At 46.5% G+C, this 22,500-nt stretch overlaps 2 protein-coding genes across 4 annotated transcripts in view; one reads left to right on the plus strand and one right to left on the minus strand.

Annotated features, from left to right (window-relative positions):
* The window catches only part of cdc42bpab (CDC42 binding protein kinase alpha (DMPK-like) b), a 152,660-nt gene extending 151,817 nt beyond the window's left edge, over window positions 1-843 (plus strand). For all 3 annotated transcript variants that reach the window (XM_063223612.1, XM_063223613.1, XM_063223611.1), the window contains one exon: window positions 1-843. This exon is cut by the window's left edge and continues 3,633 nt beyond it. The gene's annotated coding sequence lies outside the window, so the exon portion shown is untranslated.
* A 2,072-nt stretch (window positions 844-2,915) lies between these two features.
* fzd3a (frizzled class receptor 3a) overlaps window positions 2,916-22,500 on the minus strand; it is a 48,749-nt gene continuing 29,164 nt past the window's right edge. Inside the window, exons 3-11 of the mRNA XM_063223617.1 lie at window positions 22,229-22,425; window positions 20,392-20,518; window positions 19,686-19,978; window positions 17,974-18,223; window positions 17,437-17,592; window positions 16,856-17,050; window positions 10,534-10,682; window positions 5,786-6,043; window positions 2,916-4,698 (exon numbers count right to left, since the gene is read on the minus strand). Of these exons, the coding sequence (XP_063079687.1) occupies window positions 4,425-4,698; window positions 5,786-6,043; window positions 10,534-10,682; window positions 16,856-17,050; window positions 17,437-17,592; window positions 17,974-18,223; window positions 19,686-19,978; window positions 20,392-20,518; window positions 22,229-22,425 (1,899 nt within the window). The 3' untranslated portion in view covers window positions 2,916-4,424. The remainder of the gene's footprint in view (window positions 4,699-5,785; window positions 6,044-10,533; window positions 10,683-16,855; window positions 17,051-17,436; window positions 17,593-17,973; window positions 18,224-19,685; window positions 19,979-20,391; window positions 20,519-22,228; window positions 22,426-22,500) is intronic.

Below are 22,500 nucleotides of genomic sequence, written 5' to 3' on the forward strand. Positions count from 1 at the left end.
TGAAGCTCCCTGTTTGGACGTCCTCTTGGGGGTAACATATGACCACTTCAGCATTTATTTACAGTACAGTGTGTATGAGTGTGAAGAGACCGCTTCTTCCATATGGTGAGGACTGGAGGGCACATGGGGAAATGGCAAAATGGACGCCTCGTGTTTGACTCGTAGCACCCTTCTCAGGACAAGACTCACCATCCCACTCTCCCCACTCCGTTCCCAACACAAATATGGCCCAGGTCTTCCACTGGGCAGCTGTGTTAGTTTGACCAAAATGCCACCATTAGCGTCTAAAAGGTTTTATTTTTTAAATTGTAGAGAATAATAATGAAAGCTTTTGGAGATGTGCTCTACTCTGGGCTCCCCTGCTGCACTGTCTGGAGTGTAGTGTGGGGTTGGATTGCAAGAGAGAATAGCAGTATCGAAGATAAGGGGACTAGACTGAGGAGAACTTTGCCTTTAAAACTTCAGTTTGTCTTCACTCACTCTCATCGTTCCTTTGTCTTCTTTTTTAAGAGGTTACCCTGTAATAATTTGTACAGTTTTTTTTCTGCATGTTATAGGTGTAATCATTTCTTGGGGTTTCTGTTTTGTTATACTGTTCGCAACAAGGTTAAAACTATACATTCACTGACATGATGGGCTTATGGGCAAGGTTTTATCAGGGTTGTCCACCACGTGTAGGTTTTTTTTTTTCCATTATTTCTTCCTCTTTTTTTGCACAGAGATATTTAAGGTGAGAGGTCAACAGCATAATGTATGAAACTGGCCGCCATGTTTGTGGAAAAATGATTATATTAACCATACTCCGATGTAATTCAATAAAAACGGAGGGCTATTCAAAGTGAGTGCATTTGTCCAGTCTCTGATTTGCTTCTCCTACTTACTATATACAGTTGCGCTCAAAATAATAGCAGTGTCTTTTAAAAGGTGAGTAAATGTCCACATTTTTCAAATATGTTGCACTTTAATGAGCACAAATGCATTGGGAACCCTTGGCATTCTATTTTAAAGTAAGAAAATGGAAAACGTTCAAATTTGACAGAAAGTGAAGAAATGCAATGTTAAAAAAATAACAATGTTGACATCTGCCTTTGGAAACTCACAAATGTACTGTACAAACAAACTACGAAATCCTTCAAAATTCAGGTTTTCTGGGTATCCTAATCTAATATTTTGTTGCATACTCAAGGTTTCTGATAACTGCTTTGCATCTGTGGTGCATGGAATGGACCAATTTCTGGCAACAGGCAACAGGTACCGCAGCCCATGTCAATTGTAGGCTACTACATTCTACAATTCCTTTCCAATTTTTGTGTTTTTCATCGAGAACAAAATTTTTATATCAACCCAGAAGTTTTCAACAGGACTAAGGTCCAGGGATTGTGCTAGTGTAACGGAGGCTAACTAGCACAGAGTTGGCGTGGAACGTTGGTAAACCTCCTTCCGATAGCTTCATACAGTCTCGTGCCGTTGGGCCGAGAGACTAGTCTCTTGGCCCAGCGGCATCGTACTGTGTCTCCCATTGCCGGACCGTTGTAGTTGATGAGGTCGCACGTTCGATGCCCAAGGGGCGTGAACAGGTGCAAAATGACCTCCGTCACACTGGCCACTCCATTAGTTGAACGCTGATTGTCCAGAACCATGATTTTGCACACTGGCGGGTGTTGGAGTCATTCACCATTTCCCAATGTCAAGTGTTATAGCCTTGGTAGTGCGTGAAACACCCAGTGATTGGATACTCATTGGTGAACTCCGTTGAGTATACAATTACTAGGTGTTTCACATCCTATCAAGGCTTGACACTGAGAAGCTGCCATTGCATGGTTGTAACATCCACTTCAAAGGCATTTCCTCTTCGGCATGTGGCTAATGACTTCTTCCAGTATGCTGATGTGGCGTCACAATGGTCAGGTGTACCGTTCCACTATTTTGTGGTGTGGTGCACTGCTGCACTATTTTGTGGTGTCAATGGTGTGGTGTACTGCTGCACTATATTGTGGTGTAGTGATGTGGTGCACTGTGCTGCACTACATTGTGGTGTAGTGATGTGGTGTCAATGGTCAGGTGTACTGCTGCACTATATTGTGTCAATGGTGTGGTGAGAAGACTGTGAAGACAGTTCAGCGTGGTGGTGGTGGTGGTGGTGGTGAAAGCATCATGTTATGGTATGTTTTTCACACCATGGTTTTGGTCTTATTTACCGTGTACCAGTCAGGCATCATTGATCTGTTTGAGTACATCAGGATACTGAACGAATTCATGCTGCCATATGCTGAAGAGGAAATGCCTTTGAAGTGGATGTTTCAACAAGACAATGACCCCAAATATATTGATGTCCATTCATAGACCTTTATTGACACATCACAGTGAAGATGGAGACTAAGTATTGGGGGAGAGAGATGGAGAAGGCTCAGGAAATGGGTTGGGTCCCCGGGGTAATGGTAGGGAAGCCAGGCCACGGCCTCATAGTGACGCAACACCTTTGGCGTTGCTTCTAATCAGGCCAAGAGCAATGTAAATATTGTTTCTGATTTCCTGAAAAATCGGGAACTCCACCCACATTGTCAGAAACCAGTCAACCAGTAGCAAACCTAGGGAGGCAGGTCAACCATGCCACTTGGGAAATGTAAATTGTTGTGCTCTTGGTCAGACCGAGTCTCGAAGAGATTTGAAAGTCAATGATAATCGAGCTAATGGTAGGGTGTCTTCGGCCAGACACCACTGAGTCATTAGGCCTCTAAATTTATTTTACTGCATGTTGCGATCTAGTTCTAGTACCAACTGATGACCGTGTGAGCGTGTCTGTTCCACTTTTCCTGAGTAGCCTTTCCTGAGCAACTTTAACCCTGTTGATAAAATGTTAAAACATAAAATATAAAACATGTTTTAAGGAAACCAAGCAAACGGCATGCTACACATACAAAATCGAGATTTATTACAAAGTTCACATTTGCCCAGAGAGAGAGAGAGAAACAAAAAAAGATTTACAGCTACACACATTCAATGCAACTATTTGAAGAAGACAGTGCTAAACTTCCATCTCACACTGAAAAGTACTCAATACTAGCAGGGCAAAAGAAAACAAAAAGTACTGAAGTGAAAGCTGCACCGGGCTAAGGGAGGCCGTCGCCCTGAAAGACCCTGAACACACTCACTACCTATACTACACTTCTCTTCCCTCTTAACGGTTTGGAATTCCGCTTCACGCTTTCAACTTTGATACTCAGCAGTTTTTGACACCCCTCCCCCCTCCCCCCACCCCTTAGAACACTAATTCACAAAATCCAATTATGACAAGCCAGTCGGCACAGCAACACAAGCTCTATTGTTCTCGCAGGAAAAAGAAAGAAAGGCTTGCCACAAGCACACATGAACCGTTTTAGTCTGAAGTGCAATGAAAACAAAAAACATCCCTTCCAGCCCAGCCCAGCCCAGGCCCACCCCAGTTCGGTCCGAGTCTGAGTCCAGTATCAAGACCAGTACCAGTGTGTGAGTTTCAGTAGCTGCAATTCAAATGAACGCTCTAGAACAGCAGTAGGAGGGTGTGGCGGTAAAACTTAAGGTCCAAATGAAAGTCTTAGCACCAGCAAGTGTCCATGGTAATATCTCCCTGCCTGCCTACTACGTACTGTACATGCAGTACGTACATACATACATTCTTCCTTCAGTGCTTTGTACCGTACGCATGTGTTTAATCAGTATAGCTTTTTTTCAATCTTATTTCTTTTCTTTTTTTTCCCCAAAAAAAGCTCAGTACCTCGCTCCTCCACATGTGATCGTCTCTAAACCTAAAAACCCTGAGCTGTGGTCTGACTACAGGAAACACGGAAGCACTGAGAGAAATCACCCAGGCCCGTTAACCCTTTGATAGCCCTCCTCTCCTCTCCTCTCCTCTCCTCTCCTCTCCTCTCCTCTCCTCTCCTGGAGTAGAAGTGTGCGCTTCACATTCTTTGCTGTAATCATATCACTGGTCCATGATGCAATACCTCTTACTACTTAGCACTGAGCACAACATCCCACCCGTCTGCTCTGCTCTGCTGTGCTGTGTCTTTCTCAAGTCACTGAGGAGGAGGTTTTTTTGTGCACGAAAGTTTGGTCAGGGAAGAGGTTGCTTTGGAGAGAAAAAAAAACGAAGTCTGAGGAGGACAGAAGGAGCCAACAGGTTGTAAAACCCTGTGGTGGGGTTTGGGGTTTGGACGACCAAAAGTTCCGGGTGGATCATTCAAGCAGGGCTACTAACAGCTTTGGCTGAGTCCAGGAAAAAAAAAAATCTGAAAGAAAGGGACCCAAACCCAATACATACAGTACAGTACAATGCATTAGGGACCCAATTCTGGGCCTGGGAGAAGTGACCCCTTTGTCGTCACCCCTCTCCTCCTGTCATCTCCCCTAGAGCAGCAGAGCGTCCTGTATCCTCTCTCTGCATCTCAGGCCGTGGCTCCGCCCTCCTCCACGACGCGGTGGATGCCGTTGCCGGGGCCACCCTGCGCCTGTAGCGCCGCCACCGCCTGGGTCGCAGGGCTGATGCTGAGGTCGCGCGTGCTGCCGTGGCGCGACGGGCTGTCCAGCCGCTGCGTGCTGCCGTGCCGCGATTGGCTCTCCAGGCGTGTGCTGCTGCAGTGGCGCGGCTGCTCCACTAGGCGGGGCATGCTGCCGTACGGGAGGCGCTCTTCAGGGCTGCGGTAGCTGCTGGCTGTGCCCCTGATAACACACACGCACACACGCACGCACGCACGCACGCACGCACGCACACACACACACACACAATATTAACCTTATTCGGACAACACACACATATTGTCACTTTTCTGCAGAAGCATCCTAACTCCACGTGTGTGTGTGTGTGTGTGTGTGTGTGTGTGTGTGTGTGTGTGCCCCTGATAACACACACGCACGCACGCACACACACACACACACACAAACACATGCACACACACAATATTAATGTTGATCTTATTCGGACAACACACACATATTGTCACTTTTCTGCAGAAGCATCCTAACTCCACTTGTGTGTGTGTGTGTGTGTGTGTTTTTAATGATCTATTTCTTGTTTTTCCAAATAATATACATATTGATCATTAAAAGTTGATATTAAATCATTTTGAAAACTAGGTATGCTGTTCTGTGTGTATAGTGTGATGGGGTCTCGTGTATTACCTGCTGTCTCTGTCTGGTGATGAGAGTGATGTGCAGTGTGTTTAGTCTTAAGTGTGTTGTCTTACCTGCCGTCTCTGTCTCCATCCCGCCGCTGGCTGCAGTGATTAAGAGAGTTCTGTGTAGTGTGTGATATATAGTGTATAATGTGTATAGTGTGATTGTCTGTCTTACCTGCCGTCTCTGGCTCTAGCCCGCCGCTGGCTGTAGTTATTGTGTGATATATAGTGTGTGTAGTAGTGTGTGTGTAGTGTCTTACCTGCCGTCTCGGTCCCTAGCCCGCCGCTGGCTGTAGTGATTAAGAGAACGGTGTGTAGTGTGTTATATATAGTGTGATGTGTAGTGTCTGTATAGTGTCTTACCTGCCGTCTCGGTCTCTTGCCCGCCGCTGGCTGTAGTTATTGTGTGATATATAGTGTGTAGTAGTGTGTGTATAGTGTCTTGCCTGCCGTCTTGGTCCGTGGCCCGCCGCTGGCAGTAGTTATTGTGTGATATATAGTGTGTAGTAGTGTGTGTATAGTGTCTTACCTGCCGTCTTGGTCCCTGGCCCGCCGCTGGCTGTAGTGATTAAGAGAACGGTGTGTAGTGTGTGATATATAGTGTGATGTGTAGTGTCTATATATTGTCTTACCTGCCGTCTCTGTCTCTTGCCCGCCGCTGGCTGCCCGTGCCCGGGTGGCTGCTGGCCTTGCTGCGCGTGCTGCCGGCCCGGCTGGTGCTGGCGCTGGCCGGCTCGTCCAGCATGGCCAGGTGTGTGGAGGAGGCGTGGGTGGAGGTGCCCTGCGTGGAGGTGCCGCGGGACTTGCGCACCACCGGCGGGCCCGGCTCGCGCAGCAGCAGCTGGGACAGGTCCGGCTCCTGGAGGCCCTGCTGGCTGTCCTTCACCAGGCTACTGGGGGCCGGAGGAGTGGAGGGAGGGGTGGAGGGAGGGGTGGAGGGAGAAGGAGGGGTGCGGAGAGAAGGAGGGGTGGAGGGAGGGGTAGGGGTGCAGGAGGAGGGAGGGGAGGGAGGACGGGGAGGCCACGGGGGTGTGCGAGAAGGATGGAGAGACGGAGAGGGGCGGGAAGAGGGTGGGAAGGGAGGGCAGGGAGCGGAGCAGGCGCGAGGGAAGGGAGAGGGGGAAGACGGACAGTGAGGGGAGGAAGAGGGGCAGGAGGGTGGAGGAGGGTGAGGAGGAGGAGGAGGGGAGCGGGAGAGACGGGGTTAACACGCTGAGTACATGGGGAATGAATGGGGTGGTGGGGCGGGTGGATGCAGAGAGGCAGGCTGTATCAACCATCACCACCCCCACAACGCACACTGCACACTAAGAGAACATGCAGGACACACTTCGCAAACTAGTAAGAACTCACAGCTCGCAAACTAACTGCGCAAACTAGAGGGAACCCATTTCTTAGCACACAGACTAGAGAAAACTCATTTCGGTAACACTTTATTTTAGGGATACATCTATTAGCACTAATACATACAATGTTAATGCCTGCATAAGTAACTTGTAAGGCATGTACTAAGCAAACGCTAAGGCCTACTCTACTAGGTCCTTACTAAGGTTAAATTGGTAATAAATCCCTTATTGTGCATGAACAAGACATTTGCGAATACATGCCTAACAAATGTTTGATTTTGCTTTGTACATGCCTTACAAGTTACTTGTACATACATACAGGAACATTGTATGTATTGGTGCTAATAGATATATTCCTAAAATAAAGTGTTACCCTGCATACTAGGGGTGGGCGATATGACGATATTAAATCGTGAATCGTGATATTGAGTAAAAGATCGTCTCGAATCTGCCAAAGTGGAGAAATCGTATAGATCGTCTTGCAGTGAGGATGTTTATTATCAGCATCAGAGTGACGTTTTCTCACTTGTGTTGTTGTCTTCACTTTATTCTTTACATTATTGTATTCCAATTGTACACTTTATGAGGGTATCATCAGTGTGTTAACATTTTATTGACTGCAAATTACAAATTGCAAGTATATGAAAGTTGTTTTTTGTTGTTTTTATTTTTTGGATGGAAGATCGTGATAAAAAATCGAAATCGAGATTTCATGTTAAAAAATCGTGATACAACATTTTTGCCATATCGCCCACCCCTACTGCATACTACACAAACCAGTAGAACAAAATGCATCACTATAGCATGATGTATGCTGATACAGTACATACTTACATACGGTACTTAATGCATGCATTGTGCCTGTCAGTCAGGCTACAAATGCAACACAATTTTTATTACCAACGTGCTGATAATTGTTTACGCTACATACTTTATAAAAAACAATTGAGTTTCTGCAGCCCATCTGTGAATGGAGGACGCAGCATATCAGACAGAGGGAGTGGGGCAGGGGTGTCAAACATGAGGCCCGGGGACCAGACGCGGCCCCCAGATGGTTCAATTCAGCTCCAGACTTGTAGGGGGAAAAAAATCCAGCCAAATTTTGCTGCAATTGTCTTGAGATTTCAGGTATTCCTGTTTCACCATTTACAGTCAGTGCTCCTGATACACCCACAGTCATCCACCTCAAGATGACTAGGAATGCAATTCCAGTATGAAGAAGAGCTTTGCAATATTTCGCAGTCACAACGTTACTGGTGCGGAACACTTGAGATCAAATAGGTTGTAAAGCACTGATTCTTGAGAAAGTGGCTAAAACAGGTTGTAATGTTGACAGAAAAAAACAAAGTGAATTACAAAATGATATGGTATATCCTCGTAGACTAAGGTCTTGGCTTTTCAGAAATGCACAAGGCCAATCTCCCCATTATGTATTTTTTTCAGAAATCAGGCTTTTCTACGATCATACCTTGTTTTTTGTCAACACCGTCAGACACAATTAAAAGTTATTAAAATTGTATTGATTAGGTTGCATATGTATCTGGAGTTTTTAAGTGATTATGTGTATTTTTTGGTTCACACATATGCCTTTAAATGTTGAAAATTCACTTTTGTTCTATTTTAATACTGTTTCATGTGTTCTAATTTTAAAATATGTACCGTCATACGATGCTTACTTAACACCTAAATACAACAAACAATTTTTTGTAATTTCACAAATATTCGTGTAGGCTTAAATTGGCTATTACTTTGATATTTCAACAACTCCTAAGGAAAATGTTGTAAGCACATTCCTTTAAAATGTCCAAAACTCCTTCTTACGGTGGTGACTTAAGAACTGACTGTGGTGACAGTAATCTGAGAATGGTGAAAGTGGCCTAATTAGTACCTGCATTTAGCAAAATAAATAGCCCTCTCAAGTCAATGGCATCTTGCATAAACACTTTATTTTTGTGTGTGCACAGTATGAGCATGTGTTTTTACTTCATTAGTTAGATTATCTAGGAAGTAAGCCACTGGTTGTTGAAAATGTGGTAAAAACTGCTTTTAAGTTGTTCAAATCCAAAATAAAGAGGTGTGTTATCATAGATGTAGGTCTTGGCTGTGCAGGGAATGCATTGGCCAAGCTCCCCATGTTTAACATTTTTCATAAAATGGGCTCTTTCTTGTTTTGTCAACAGCGGCAGACAGAATTAGAAGTAAAAACACATGTTTACTGTATTAAAGTGAATTACTTTAACAATTCAACATAACTGTAGATACTTATTGTATGCATATTCTTAAAACATGTCAAAAACACGTAAAACATGTGTTTTTTGGTGAACTCCATCAGATGTCACCACCGTCAGGTTTTCTGACAAAAAAACCTCCAGATGCACCTCAGTGGTGGCTAGAGTATCATTTTGGATCACAATTATTACTAACATGCCTAGTAATGTTTCATTAACCAGCACAATTTAGTAAAATATGGAACAACATGATGAGCAGAACAAAATCTGAAGGTGGTGACATCTGATGGTGTGAGACAAAAAAACACTCTTTTAAATATTATGCATTGTTTGTTCACATTAGCCATTTCATTTTCGCTCTGTTTCTTGGGTGCTTCATACCTTTTCTGAAAAAAATTATATTTATTAACATTAATGTAATACAATACTATTAAAACCCCCGACGGTGTTGACAGTTTATGGTTGGGACAGTACCAGTGTCCAAACAAATTAACAAATTGAGGACAAAATAGTAAACTTACAGGAGCTTCAGTGATGGTGAAGTATGCAGTAGAGCTAAAGGTTTGAAAAGGGGTCCTCAGTAATGAAAATTACCTTGTGCATACCTGACTTTATTGTCTTTTAGAAAAAATCTGACGGTGGTGACCAATATGCTGGACACATTTTGAGCAATTAGTAAATAATAGTAAATATTGTTTTACATCCACTATGTGCACATCTGTAGAACCACTTTAATATGGTCTTCCACATCATGGTGATATTGTTCAATTCTGTTAGTGATTTTTGTATTTTAAGTCAATTGAAATGATGATGCCAGTCCTTAGGACAGGCGTTTTTACAGGGTGTGGACAGGTTTATAGCCATGAAAAGTAATAAAATTACACTTAAATATTTCAAACAACTGTGTATTCGTGTGACAGACCCCTTGGCCATTACCTGGGTTCATTTTGTTTGTGAAAATTTAGTTGATTTTCAACAGAATTAATATTTTACTGCAGGGACATGTTTTTGCCAAACTTTCAAGAATCAGTGAAAGGCCTATGGTTTTTTTTAAAAAGTATTTTCTGGGGGCTTTTTAGCCTTTATTGGTTTTTGTGAGACAGGATAGTGGAGGAGAGACAGGAAGCGAGTTGGGAGAGAGAGATGGGGAAGGACCGGCAAAGGTCCCGGATCGGGAATCGAACCCGGGTCGGCCGAGTGGTAAACGTGTGCCCTACCATATCAGCCACAGTAGGGCCAGGCCTATACTTTTATAAGTAATACAGAGTCAAACTACAGAACATTCCAAGGGAGTTGATGTGGTGGCCGCCATGATTGTTTTTTGATTCACCGGTGAGGGCGAGCTAACGCACAGCATTATGGGTAGTAGGCAGCAACATACCCGCTCGGCTTGGTTCAGCTGACCGAAAAAACAAGGGCTTGTTTTCCAGCTGTCACTTGACTTAATCAAAACGGAATAAGCAGCGGCTGTGTCGTGCCATGTTGAGCCGCACCGGGTAGAGAATGGGCAGTGCACTAAGCCCCCCACATTTGGGCTTGCATGACCACGGGGACCCCGATTCGAGTCCGGCCGGGGTCTTTTCCCGATCCCATTCCATCTCTCTGTCCCACTCGCTTCCTGTCACCATCTCAGACTGTCCTATCAAGTAAAGGCATAAAAGCCCCTTGAAATTATATTATTTTGAAAAGAAAAAAAAGAAATTGGGCAGTGGAAAAGGGCCTTATGTGGCCTCTGAGCTAAGTTTGACACCCCTGGACCGGAGGCTATGGTGGAGCCGGGGCGGGCCGGGCTGGACTCTGACTCACTCTTTGCGTCGGTGTCCGTGGAAGAAGCTGGCCCACTCGAAGCAGGTCTTCTTACTGCCCACCCAGAACACAGAGGGGATGCCCACCACCAGCGTCATCAGGTACTTGATCAGGAACAGCGCCAGGTCAGGGTGTCGCACCTCACCCACCTGAGGAGCAGAGAGAGAGGAGGGGGGGGGTGGAGAATAGAGGGCAGAGAGAGGGAGGGGGGAGGAAGAATTGAGGAGAGGAGGGAAGGGAGAGAGGAAGGAAGAATTGAGGAGAGGGGGGAGGGAGGGAGGAAGGAATAAAAGGGCAAAAGGAAAACAGAAAAAAACATTTATTCATCGATAGAAGAAAATCGTTCAAAAAAGAGAAAATTGGCACAAAAAAGAAAGGGTCAGGGTGCCTTGTCCCACCCTGTGGGCATGTGGGAGAGAAAGAGAAAGAGAGAGAGAGAGAGAGAGAGAGAGATTTCACATTTTGGTCAGAACAGGAGGAATGATAAAGATTCAGTATCAGTATGCCAGGATATACCAGGAGTATGATGTGAACATATTAATAACTGCATGCCACGATCTAACTGTGTGAGCTATACGGAGCAAGGCATGCGTGTACAACTGCCTGTACGGCTGCGAGCTACATGCTACATCTGTTCAAATGACTTCAAAGGCGATTAGAATTAGCAAGCAGCAAGATGATCGCGTGTTTATATGGTTGTGCAGGCATGCGTGTTCATTGTGTGTAATGATGCTCAGGGCTGTGTGTGTGTGTGTGTGTGTGTGTGTGTGTGTGTGTGTGTGTGTGTGTGTGTGTGTGTGTGTGTGTGTGTGTGTGTGTGTGTGTATGTGTGTGTGTGTGTCAGAGAGAGAGAGAGAGAGAGAGTGAGCGAGAGAAAGAGAAAAGTGTACATCTGCATGTGTGTGTGTATGTGAGTGTATCTCTGGTTCATTCCTATGCAGCTCACTGCGCCTTCCTCAAGGCAACAACCGCAACAGCAACAACAGCAGCAGCAGCAGTCAACACACTGTCTCCACACATCTCATCCTCCCCTGCCTCTCCATCACTTCTCCTCTCCACACATCTCATCCTCCCCTTCCTCTCCATAACTTCTCCTCTCCTCTCCTCTCCACACATCTCACCCTCCCCTCCCTCTCCCTCTCCATCACTTCTCCTCTCCTCTCCACACATCTCACCCTCCCCTCCCTCTCCCTCTCCATCACTTCTCCTCTCCTCTCCTCTCCTCTCCACATATCTCACCCCCCCTGCCTCTCCTCTCCTCTCCTCTCCTCTCCAATGGAGTGTCTCCATAACTTCTCCTCTCCTCTCCTCTCCACACATCTCACCCTCCCCTTCCTCTCCATCACTTCTCCTCTCCATCATGTCTTCTTTCCTCTCCTCTATTTTCCCCTTTCCTCTACTCTCATCCCATCTCTCCTCTCCTCTCCTCTTCTCTCATCTCCTGCCTGCCTCTCTTCTACTCTCTCCTCTCCTTTCACCTCCTCCTCTCCTTTCATCTTTTCTCCTCTTCTCTCCTCCCCTCCTCTTCTCTCCTCTCCTCTCTTTTCCTCTCCTCCTCTCTTCTCCTCTCCTCTCCTCTCGTCTCCTCTCCGTTTCTGTACACACCTAAGTCTGTCAGCCAGCCATTTTGTCACCCACTGCAACACTCAGCATTTGTCAAGGGATGTCTGCCTGGGTTGCTGAAATAATAGCTCTACCTTGTAATATTCACCTACAACAGATACAGAGTCGCAGGCTCACGCATGCAAATGTACAGGAGTGTTTCACGTGCACGCATGCAGATACGCTTGCAATGAATGTACACACACACACACACGCACACACACACACGCACACAAATAATCATGGTGCATCCTGGGTCCTCGCTTTCCCTCGCAGATGCACAGCAACTCAGATGGCCTCATTAGTTGTCCAATTCAGCCTGAGGCACACACACACACACACGCACAAACACAAAGACACACACACACACACACACACACACACACACACACACACACACACACACTATTCAGACATATCCCCATGTTGCTGACTGTATTCACTGAGACTCTCCTTGGCTGTCCTTCAGGATGCGCACACCCCTCCTCCTCCCTATCATCCTCTTCCTCCTCCTCTCCTCCTCTCCCTTCCATCTTCTCCGTCCTCCTCCTCTCCTCCTCTCCCTCCTCTTCTTCTCATCTTCCTCTTCCTCCTCCTCTCCTGCCTCTTCCTCCTCCTCTCCCTCCTCTTCTTCTCATCTTCCTCTTCCTCCTCCTCTCCTCTTCCTCCTCTCCTACTTTTCTCCCTCCTCTTCTTCCTCTCCTTCCTCTTCCTCCTCCTTGTCATGCTGATCCTTGTTCTGTTGTTGCCAGTGGCGTTGCCACGGCTACTGTGGCTCAGCTTGACTGTAAATAGTCCTGCAGGCAGCTGCTCCCTCTGACAACAGTCAGCAGCGACATCATCATACCGCCTCACTGCACCCGAATCTTCCTACAGTGCGTATCTCTCATCAGCCAGAGAGGCATGAGCATAACAATGGCCGTATCTCTCGACCTCTCGTCAACCAGATGAAACCAAGGGACGTCTCAAAAAAAAGAATTACGGATTTATTGTATGTTCATGGAGTGAGCTGACAAAACAGGACATAATGATGCTTTTTTTTTAGTTAGCGTTTGGTTTGTGAGTCAAACAAGTTTGTCTAGATGGCCTGATTTTCATTGTTCGGAGAATAAGTCAATAAGAGGATGTGGTTGTAGCCCACAGTAGCCCATAATATGGCCTTAAAGTGATACTGTGCAGGAAAATGGTCAAAAAAGGTACTGCAACTATGCTGCTCATTGACACTGGGCTGCCAATTTCTAAATTTGATCTTTACATGAATGTTTTCTAAGTAATAAACAAATATCTTCTAGTATGGTCCAAGTACAGTCATTTTTGCAGCTAAAAATGGCTATTTTTGGAAATTCAAAATGGCGGACCATGGAGAAGATCCCCCTTTTCATGTATGAATAGTGCAATTTTTCCAGTCATAGTGAATACTTAGAATTGGTGGTGGTAGGTATTCATGAAAAGGGTAACATTAGATAATGGGTAGCATGAATTCTGGAAATAAACAACTTAAAATCTCACACAGTATCACTTTAAGTCAAATCAGACGTATACAGTAGCCCATATTAAACACAGCAAACTGCAAAAGCTCAAAAGAATCGTGTAAAAACAGCCTCCTCCACTCCTCCCGCTGTCTTTGTCTTCTAAGTCGCTCCGGTCTGGAGAGAAAATACAGCAGCACTTAAAACTCATTGGATTGTTTCTGCCCTGAGTGCCTGGAGGCCTTGGCATCTGCCGCCGGGTTTCCAGGCAGTGAGACAGACAGCTAGCTCGCCACAGCCATAACACGCCCACGAGCAAAGACCAAAATAGCTGCAAACTGTACTTACAACACAGCCCCCCATATATATCTATACCACAATGTGTCTTGCCTGCAAATAATATCACATACTGCACATGCAAAACAGCAAAGTCTGCAGTGTGTTACAAAATGCTGCAAGATGAACAGGTGCATGCATACACACACTCACGCATGAACGCACACACGCGCGCACACGCGCGCACACGCACACACACACACACACACACACACACACACACACACACACACACACACACACACACACTCCCATCCGCCAGATGCTTAATAATTTAAGATGTATAGTCTGGAACGGTTGTTTGGCTTGCTCCAGGCTGTTCGCTACTGAGTGTCCAGCGTCGTGCTTTCGTCCCCCTGCAGAGAGAGACGACTAAAACCCTATTTATCTCTTCTCGAACATGCTAACTAAAATAAAACCCGATTTATTTCCACTCAAACATGCTAACTAAAAGTGAGTTTATAGACTTGCTGCAGCAGCACAGCATGCTAACTAAACCCCCGTCTTAGCCCCACGCTAACATACTGTAACACAGCATGCATGGCTAATCCGCAGTAATGAAACTCTACGGTCCTGGAGACTAGTGCAGTTCTCATGCACGGCAACACAGTAGGCCTACAGAACAAATGCAACAGAAATGGACACTGATATAATGGGTAATACTATGTTTATAATAAAATGGCATGTCAGTGTTGTTGACGTTTTTAATAGATATGAGGTGGATTTGCATTGTTTATTGAAATGGAATAGAATAGAATAGAATAGAAGAGAAGAGAAGAGAAGAGAAGAGAAGAGAAGAGAAGAGAAGAGAAGAGAAGAGAAGAGAAGAGAAGAGAAGAGAAGAGAAGAGAAGAGAAACAGAACAGAACAGAACAGAACAGAACAGAATAGGATGGTTGTAGTATAAAACGGTAGGACAGTAGTAAGACAGTCAGTGAAATGCCTCGTGTGCCCTCCAAAAGAGACAAGAGAGTCCTTTGTGTGCTACAGGCCGAGGAACAAGCGCCAAATCCAGACTAATCTCACCGTCTCTTCCCCCTCTCAGAGGCATCTGGGCTAAGATTGGATGAAGGGACTTTGTGTCGTTTTTTAAAATTTGTTTGTTTTTTTTTTTGTACGAAAGGCACCAACAGTTTCATGAGCTATCTTAATCCTGATCTGGCTTTGATGTTATGTATGGAGACCAGACATGTACCAGAGTCAGATTTCTTGTGTAGGCTATATACAGTAAGTGTACTAGGCATGTTAAACTAATTCGGGTTCTGATGTAAGGAAATACATACATTATATGCCATATTTTTCCTCGGGTCTGGACAGAAGATGCCTGTGGATTTGTTCAACCGGAGAGGGAGGGATGGTGGATGTTGTAAAAGCCAAATCAGGTTATAGCAGTGGTGGGTTAATTTCATTTCTGCCCTGAAAGTAACAAGGCAAAAAAAAAAATGGCTGGCCCAAAAAAGCTTATTTTTGTTCCTCCATTCTTTTTTTATACCCGAAAAAAAAATCTGGGACGATTTTCTTGTTGGACCTCACATGAACCCTTTTTTGTATCTCGCCGGGTAACGTCTAACGACAGGGGATGTGTTAGTTCCTATGCTTTATCAGCTGGTAAGAGTGCTGTGCATCTATCCTGCTAGTGATTGTGTGATAATGGCCCTGCTTATGTCGGTCACACTTTATTTTAGGGAAACATCTATTACCACTAATACATACAATGTTAATGCCTGCATAAGTACCTTGTAAGGCATGTACTAAGAAAATGCTGAGGCCTACTAGGTCCTAACTAAGGTTAAATAGGTAATAAATCCCTCATTGTGCATGAACAAGACATTTGCGAATACATGCCTAACAAATGTTTGATTTTGCTTTGTACATGCCTTACACGTTACTTATACAGGCACATTGTATGTATTAGTGCTAATAGATGTATCCCTAAAATAAAGTGTTACCCTTATGTCTTATGACAGGGGCAGGGTGTATAGGAGTGGTGGACACATGGGGATAAGGTGTCTCACTTAGTAAAGACAGGTACTATGGTAGTAGTGGCAGCTACTGTAATTCACCTGATAGGAGCATAGGATGTGGTAGTGGCGGCACTTCTCCTGCACCCAGCTGGTGTGGTGTGTGTGTGTGTTTGTGTGTGTGTGTGTGTGTGAGTGTGCGTGTGTGTGTGTTTGTGTGTGTGTGTGTGTGTGAGTGTGCGTGTGTGAGTGTGCGTGCGTGCGTGCGTGCGTGCGTGCGTACCTGGTAAGGGCATGGTGTGTGGTAATGGTGTGTGTGTGTGTGTGTGTGTGTGTACCTGGTAAGGGCAAGCATGGTATGTGGTAATGGTGTGTGTGTGTGTGTGTGTGTGTGTGTGTGTGTGTGTGTGTGTGTGTGTGTGTGTGTGTGCGTGCGTACCTGGTAAGGGCATTGTGTGTGTGTGTGTGTGTGTGCGCACCTGGTAAGGGCATGGTATGTAGTAGTAGTAGTGTGTGCATGTGTGTGTGTGTGTGTACCTGGTAAGGGTGTGTGTGTGTGTGTGTGTGTGTGTGTGTGTGTGTGTGTGTGTGTGTGTGTGTGTGTGTGTGTGTGTGTGTGTGTGTGTGTGTGTGTGTGTGTACCTGGTAAGGGCATGGTATGTGGTAGGTGTGTGTGTGTGTGTGTGTGTGTGTGTGTGTGTGTGTGTGTGTGTGTGTGTGTGTGTGTGTGTGTGTGTGTGTGTGTGTGTGTGTACCTGGTAAGGGCATGGTGTGTGTGTGTGTGTGTGTGTGTGTGTGTGTGTGTGTGTGTGTGTGTGTTATACTCCTCTTTTCTGAGTGTTGTGTGTGTGTGTGTGTGTGCGTGTGCGTGTGCGTGTGCGTGTGTGTGTGTGTGTGCGCGTGTGCGCGTACCTGGTAAGGGCATGGTGTGTGTGTGTGTGTGTGCGTGTGTACCTGGTAAGGACAGGGTATGTGGTAGTGTCGGCACTTCTCCTGCACCCAGCTGGTCTCCCAGAGGGGGCGGTAGCTGTGCTCGTACAGGTAGCAGGCGATGGTGCTGAGTAGAGGCACCAGGTACAGGGCAGAGAACACCCCGATGCGGATCATGAACTTCACCAACTTGTCCTGGTTCTCCTTCTCCAACGGGATCTTACAGGAGGAATAGAGACAAATAACATATTAATTATTATTACTATTATTATTATTAATAATAAGACTATTATTAGAGGGATATGGATCATGAACTTCACTTCTCCTTATCCAAGGGTATCTTGTAGGAGTAATAAAGACAAATAAGATCATTATTATTATAATTATTATTATTATTATTATTATTATTATTATTATTAAAGGGGTATGCCACTATTTTGGGGCTTAATACCGTTAAAATCGTTGGCCGGGGTTTATAAAGGTGGTAAAGTGTCTTATTTTTCATGTTAAGCGTTGTCTTGCTTTAAGACAAGTTAAAAGAGTGAGTATGTAGCTAAGCTAGTGAAAGTCAATGGATCACTGTAGCATGTAGCATGCTCCCGTACCTCCATGCGGACGCGGTTGAGTGCCGCGATGCCCGCCAGCAGCAGAGCCACGCCCAGCACCACGGCCAGGCAGAGCGGCGCCAACAGGAACCAGCGCAGCGCCACGCGGTCGTACATGCCCACAAAGCACACGCCACTCAGGCCATCGCCCTCCACCTGCGGGCAGAAGAGGACAGATGAGTCAGATTTACACTTTATTATTGTTTTGTAGACAATGACATCACATATGTGAAGTGGTGAATGGCCACCACTCATCTGTTTAGAAGGTGCAGGATTCAGTAAAAAAAAATATCTGTATGAAAAAGGAGACAATCGGCACAGTTCAGGTCTTGATTTTGTGCAAAGCTTTACTGGACTTGCGAGCCCTCTGTACTAGACCTTCATCAGGCAGGCAGGTGCCTGAAGGGGTGATTTACACCCCTGTAGGTGTGTGTGTGTGTGTGTGTGTGTGTGTGTGTGTGTGTGTGTGTGTGTGTGTGTGTGTGTGTGTGTGTGTGTGTGTGTGTGTGTGTGTGTGTGTGTGTGTGTGTCACCCACCTTGTTGAGAGCCAGCAGTGTGACGGTGAGCACCCCCGGTAGTCCCCATGCGGCGGCGTGGAAGAGCAGGGCCTTCTTCTCGATGGCCTCGGAGCCCCACTTGGGAACCGCCGCCAGGAACCAGGTGAGCGTCAGCACCACCCACCAGGCCCCGCCCGCCATGGTGAAGAAGTACAGCGCCATGAACAGCAGCGTGCACGCCTTGTTGTGGGAACCCTGGGTCACCGTGGAGGCACGGAACCTCCCGGGACTAATGGAGAGAGGAGAGAGGAGAGAGGAGAAGACAGAGCGGTGAGGAGATTACAACATACAGTACACATACACATGAACAGCAGACCTTGTTGTGGGAGCCCTGCGTCACAGTGGACGCACGGAACCTGCCAGGGCTACAGAAGAGAGGAGAGAGGAGAAAAGAGAGATTACAGATAGTGTATACACACACACACACACACACACACACACACACACCATACCTGTCAACTTTGAGCTCCCAAAATCCGGGAAAATTCCCATATTTTAAGCCAAAATCCGGGAAATTTTCTAAAGGCCAAATTCTGACAGTCAACGGGATGACAGAGACGGTGCGTTTTACTCGGCTTTTCACAACAGCGCGCGTGCAAAGACAGTTCTGTCTGAAATACCTCAGCACACGTTTTAGAGCGTGGAGAAACAATGCAATGAAAACAAAATAATGAAATGAGCGCAATGAGTTTCTTCTTGTTGTTTTGTCGCACAAGTTGTCTGTTCGTGCAAAACTTCGTGCTGGAACAGGTGATTAGGTTAATCGCATGATTCGCTGTTACGAGGCTGTTTTATGCGTCGCATGAACTGACGATTTCTGAGGAAAAGAGTGGTCGCACAAGCGCTATGAGGGTGACTGCTTGTATTTTCAAGGAACTTGAATTCTAGATGGCATCTGGCATACAGTCTTCTGGTATGTAGCTTGATAAGCAAGACTCTCTGTCTCTCTCTTCAAGAAGAGGTGTGCTTCATCGGGCTGACAGGGCCATGGGTAGCCTACTGGACCGACAGTGTTTTTTAGTGATGCGAAAAATCCGGGATATTTCCGGGAAAAATATCATATCGGGAAGAAATCGGAAAATGAGTCAAAATTAGGAGTTTCCCAGGATATTAGGCATGGTTTACAGGTATGACACACACACACTACGGCAGTGTGCGCGCCTTGTTGTGGGAGCCCTGCGTCACAGTGGACGCACGGAACCTCCCGGGACTAATGGAAACAGAGAGGACAGAAGAGAAGACGGGGCGTTAAGGAGATTACAACAGACGTACACATACATTGTATACACACACACGCACGCACACACACATGCACGCAGACACACACACACACACACACACACGTACCTGGCGGAGTTGCAGCCCAAGCGGTCCTCCAGCAGGAAGCCCAAGAACTGATAATACACACACACACACACACACACACACACACACACACACACACACACACACACACACGCACACAAACACACACACCTAGCAGAGTTGCAGCCCAAGCAGCCCAGAAATTGGAGATACACACACACACACACACACACACACCATTTTACTGTACCTGGCGGAGTTGCAGGAAACGCGGTCCTCGAGCATCTAGTAGTAATGATGGCCTCTGGCAGGCACACACGCAAGCACGCACGCACGCACGCACGCACACACGCACGCACGCACACACGCACCCCATGTTACGATACCTGGCGGAGTTGCAGGCGACTCGGTCCTCGAGTAGGAAGCCCAGGAAGTGCACGAGCGCCACCATCATGTAGCAGACGGCGTAGAATACGATGGGCCGCTCGGGGTAGCGGAAGCGCGCCATGTCGATGAGGAAGGTGAGGAAGGTGAAGAGGGTGGCGGACAGGCAGACGATGGACACCACGCCCACGAAGTAGCGCGCAAACAGCAGCTCCTCCCGCCCGAAGTGCATGCTGGGACAGGGGGCGGAGCAGTCGCGCGCGCCCAGGAAGGAGTAGCCCAGGCCGGGGTCCACCTTCAATCAATCAATCAATCAATCAATCAATTAATTAATCAATTAATTAACATTACTTAACACATAGCACATTATCAAACAAAACTCCTATTCAATGTGCAAGAGAGTAGAGAAAAAGAAATGAGAAGAAAATAAACGATATTGTATTACAAATAGTAGATTAGGCTACTAACTAACTATTACCAAAGGCAGATGAAAAAAAAAGCTGTTTCTTTTTAATTTCTTTTTAAACCAAGATGCTGTTGGTGCAGTTCTAATTCGGACAGGAAGCTGGTTCCAGTATTTGGCAGCATAATGACTAAATGGCAGTTCGCCCTGTCTGGAATTGACAGAGGAGACTCTGAAGATCTAAGATATCCATTGGGATGATTAATGCTCTAACATATCTAGAATATATGTAGTGCCTTAGCCACCTTGAGCTCGCGCGGGCACCAGAAGCCGTAGTCACGCTGCACGGCGGAGGGCGGGGTTTCGGCGGTGGCGGCGGAGGCCGGCAGGAGGTCGGAGGCGCGCGGGTAGGACTCCTCGCAGTCGGGGAACCTGCAGGACAGACACACACACACACACACACACACACACACACACACACACACACACACACACACAGAGGAGAGGAGAACAGAGCAGTTAGGAGGTGGGTAGGACTCCTCGCAGTCAGGGAACCTGACGGAAGAAGGGGAGGTAGACACACACACACACACAAACACACACGCGCGCACACACGCATGCACGCACACACACACACACACACACGCACACACACACACACACACACAGGAGGAAGGGTCAGAGGAGTTAGGATGTGACTGGTTGCCTTCGTCTATCCCCCCTCCAGGAAGCAAGCCCAAAGGTGGTGTGGTGTGCAACATCTAGGTATGTCAGTCCACAGAGACGTGCAATCAGACCATTTGTGGATCACAAAGTACCGGTAATTCAAAATGAATGGGCTGGCCTGTCAGGCTACACCAGCGGGGCCTGGGCCCACAGTTTGAGAATCACTGTTCTAGATGTTTCTGCTGGTCTGCTCTAGCCTGATTATCATCGACTGTCAAATCTCTTCGAGACTTGGTCTGACCAAGAGCATAACAATTAACATTTATCAAACGACATGGTTGACCCGCTTGTCTTGGGTTGCTAGTGGTTGTTTGCTTTCTGACAAAAGTGGGAGGAGTTCCCAATTTTTCTGGAGATCGGAAACAATATTTACATTGCTCTTGGCCTGCCTAGGAGCATCGCCGAAAGTGTTGCGTCACAAGGAAGGCATAGAGCTTGAAAGTCCCGCCCCTTAGTTCCGCATTTCACGGGACCTAAGCTGACCATTTAAAAACATGGTAGCGAGTAAATATCTTCTGATTTCAGTCATTATATGCGCTGGGCTATAAATATGCTGTTTAAGAGGCTAGCAGAAGTATCAATATTTTGTCCCGAGGCCGTCTGCATGAAAAATGTGAAGAATCACACCCTTCTAAAAAGTTTGGGGGTGCGTACGAAAAATTTAACAAAAATATCAGAAACAACATATGTGGAGGTTGTGGCACAATTCGAATGGGATTGAAATATCATTTTAATACCGCCATTGGATTACATGCTACAATTTTCGGCTAAAAACGCAGTTGAGGTCCCATGAAATCGGGGGAAGTGACATCACTTTCAAGCTCTATCGGCTGGCTAGGTCTGCTCACCTGTCGCAGTCCATCTCCTCCGGCCAGGTGACCCCGAAGATCGTTACACCCCTATTAATTACTTCGAAATTTATTTTAGGTCTGGATCCTTCCTCGGTGCCCTGGAACACTTGGGTGGGAAGAGTGAGCTCAGCGCTGGTTTGAAACGCGCTCTGGCCAATCGCTGACAGTTGATGTTCATGACGTACAGTATGTTATTATGCTCCCAAGTGCGTTTGCTTATTGGCCGGTATTATCGGTCGTCTGAAAACCGACTGAAAACCCTCCCCAGAGAAGTGTAATCAGACCATTTGTGGATCACAAAGGCTACACCGGTGGGGCCTGGCCCCACAGTTTGAGAATCTTTTTTTATTTAAATTTAAAAAGATTTTTCGGGGTCTTTTTCGACTTTATGTGATAGGACAGTGTGAAAGGTAGACAGGAAGCTAATTGGGAGAGAGACGGGCAGGGGTCGGGCCGGGCCGGGAATCGAACCTGGGTCAGCTGCATGGCAGGCGAGTGCCCTACCGGTTGGCCACGAATCACTAGAATCACTGTTCTAGAAGTTTCCGCTGGTCACTCTGCTCACCTGTCGCAGTCCATCTCGTCCGGCCAGGTGACCCCGAAGATCTCCATGAGCTGCAGGCACTCGGCCTGGGCGCGCTGGCACAGGCGCCGGCACGGCAGCGTCATGCGGCCGTACTCCGTGCAGACGGGCGCGTACAGGGCACACAGGAAGGTGCGCAGGTCGGCCGAACACTCCAGGTTCACCATGGGGTGGAAGGGCTGTGAGGAGGAGGAGGGGGCAAAGGGCAAAGGTTACAGGTCAGAGGTCAGAACATAGCATTTCAGCGCTAATTA

Source organism: Engraulis encrasicolus, chromosome 18 (genome assembly GCF_034702125.1).
Source record: "Engraulis encrasicolus isolate BLACKSEA-1 chromosome 18, IST_EnEncr_1.0, whole genome shotgun sequence".
NCBI classification, from domain to species: domain Eukaryota; kingdom Metazoa; phylum Chordata; class Actinopteri; order Clupeiformes; family Engraulidae; genus Engraulis; species Engraulis encrasicolus.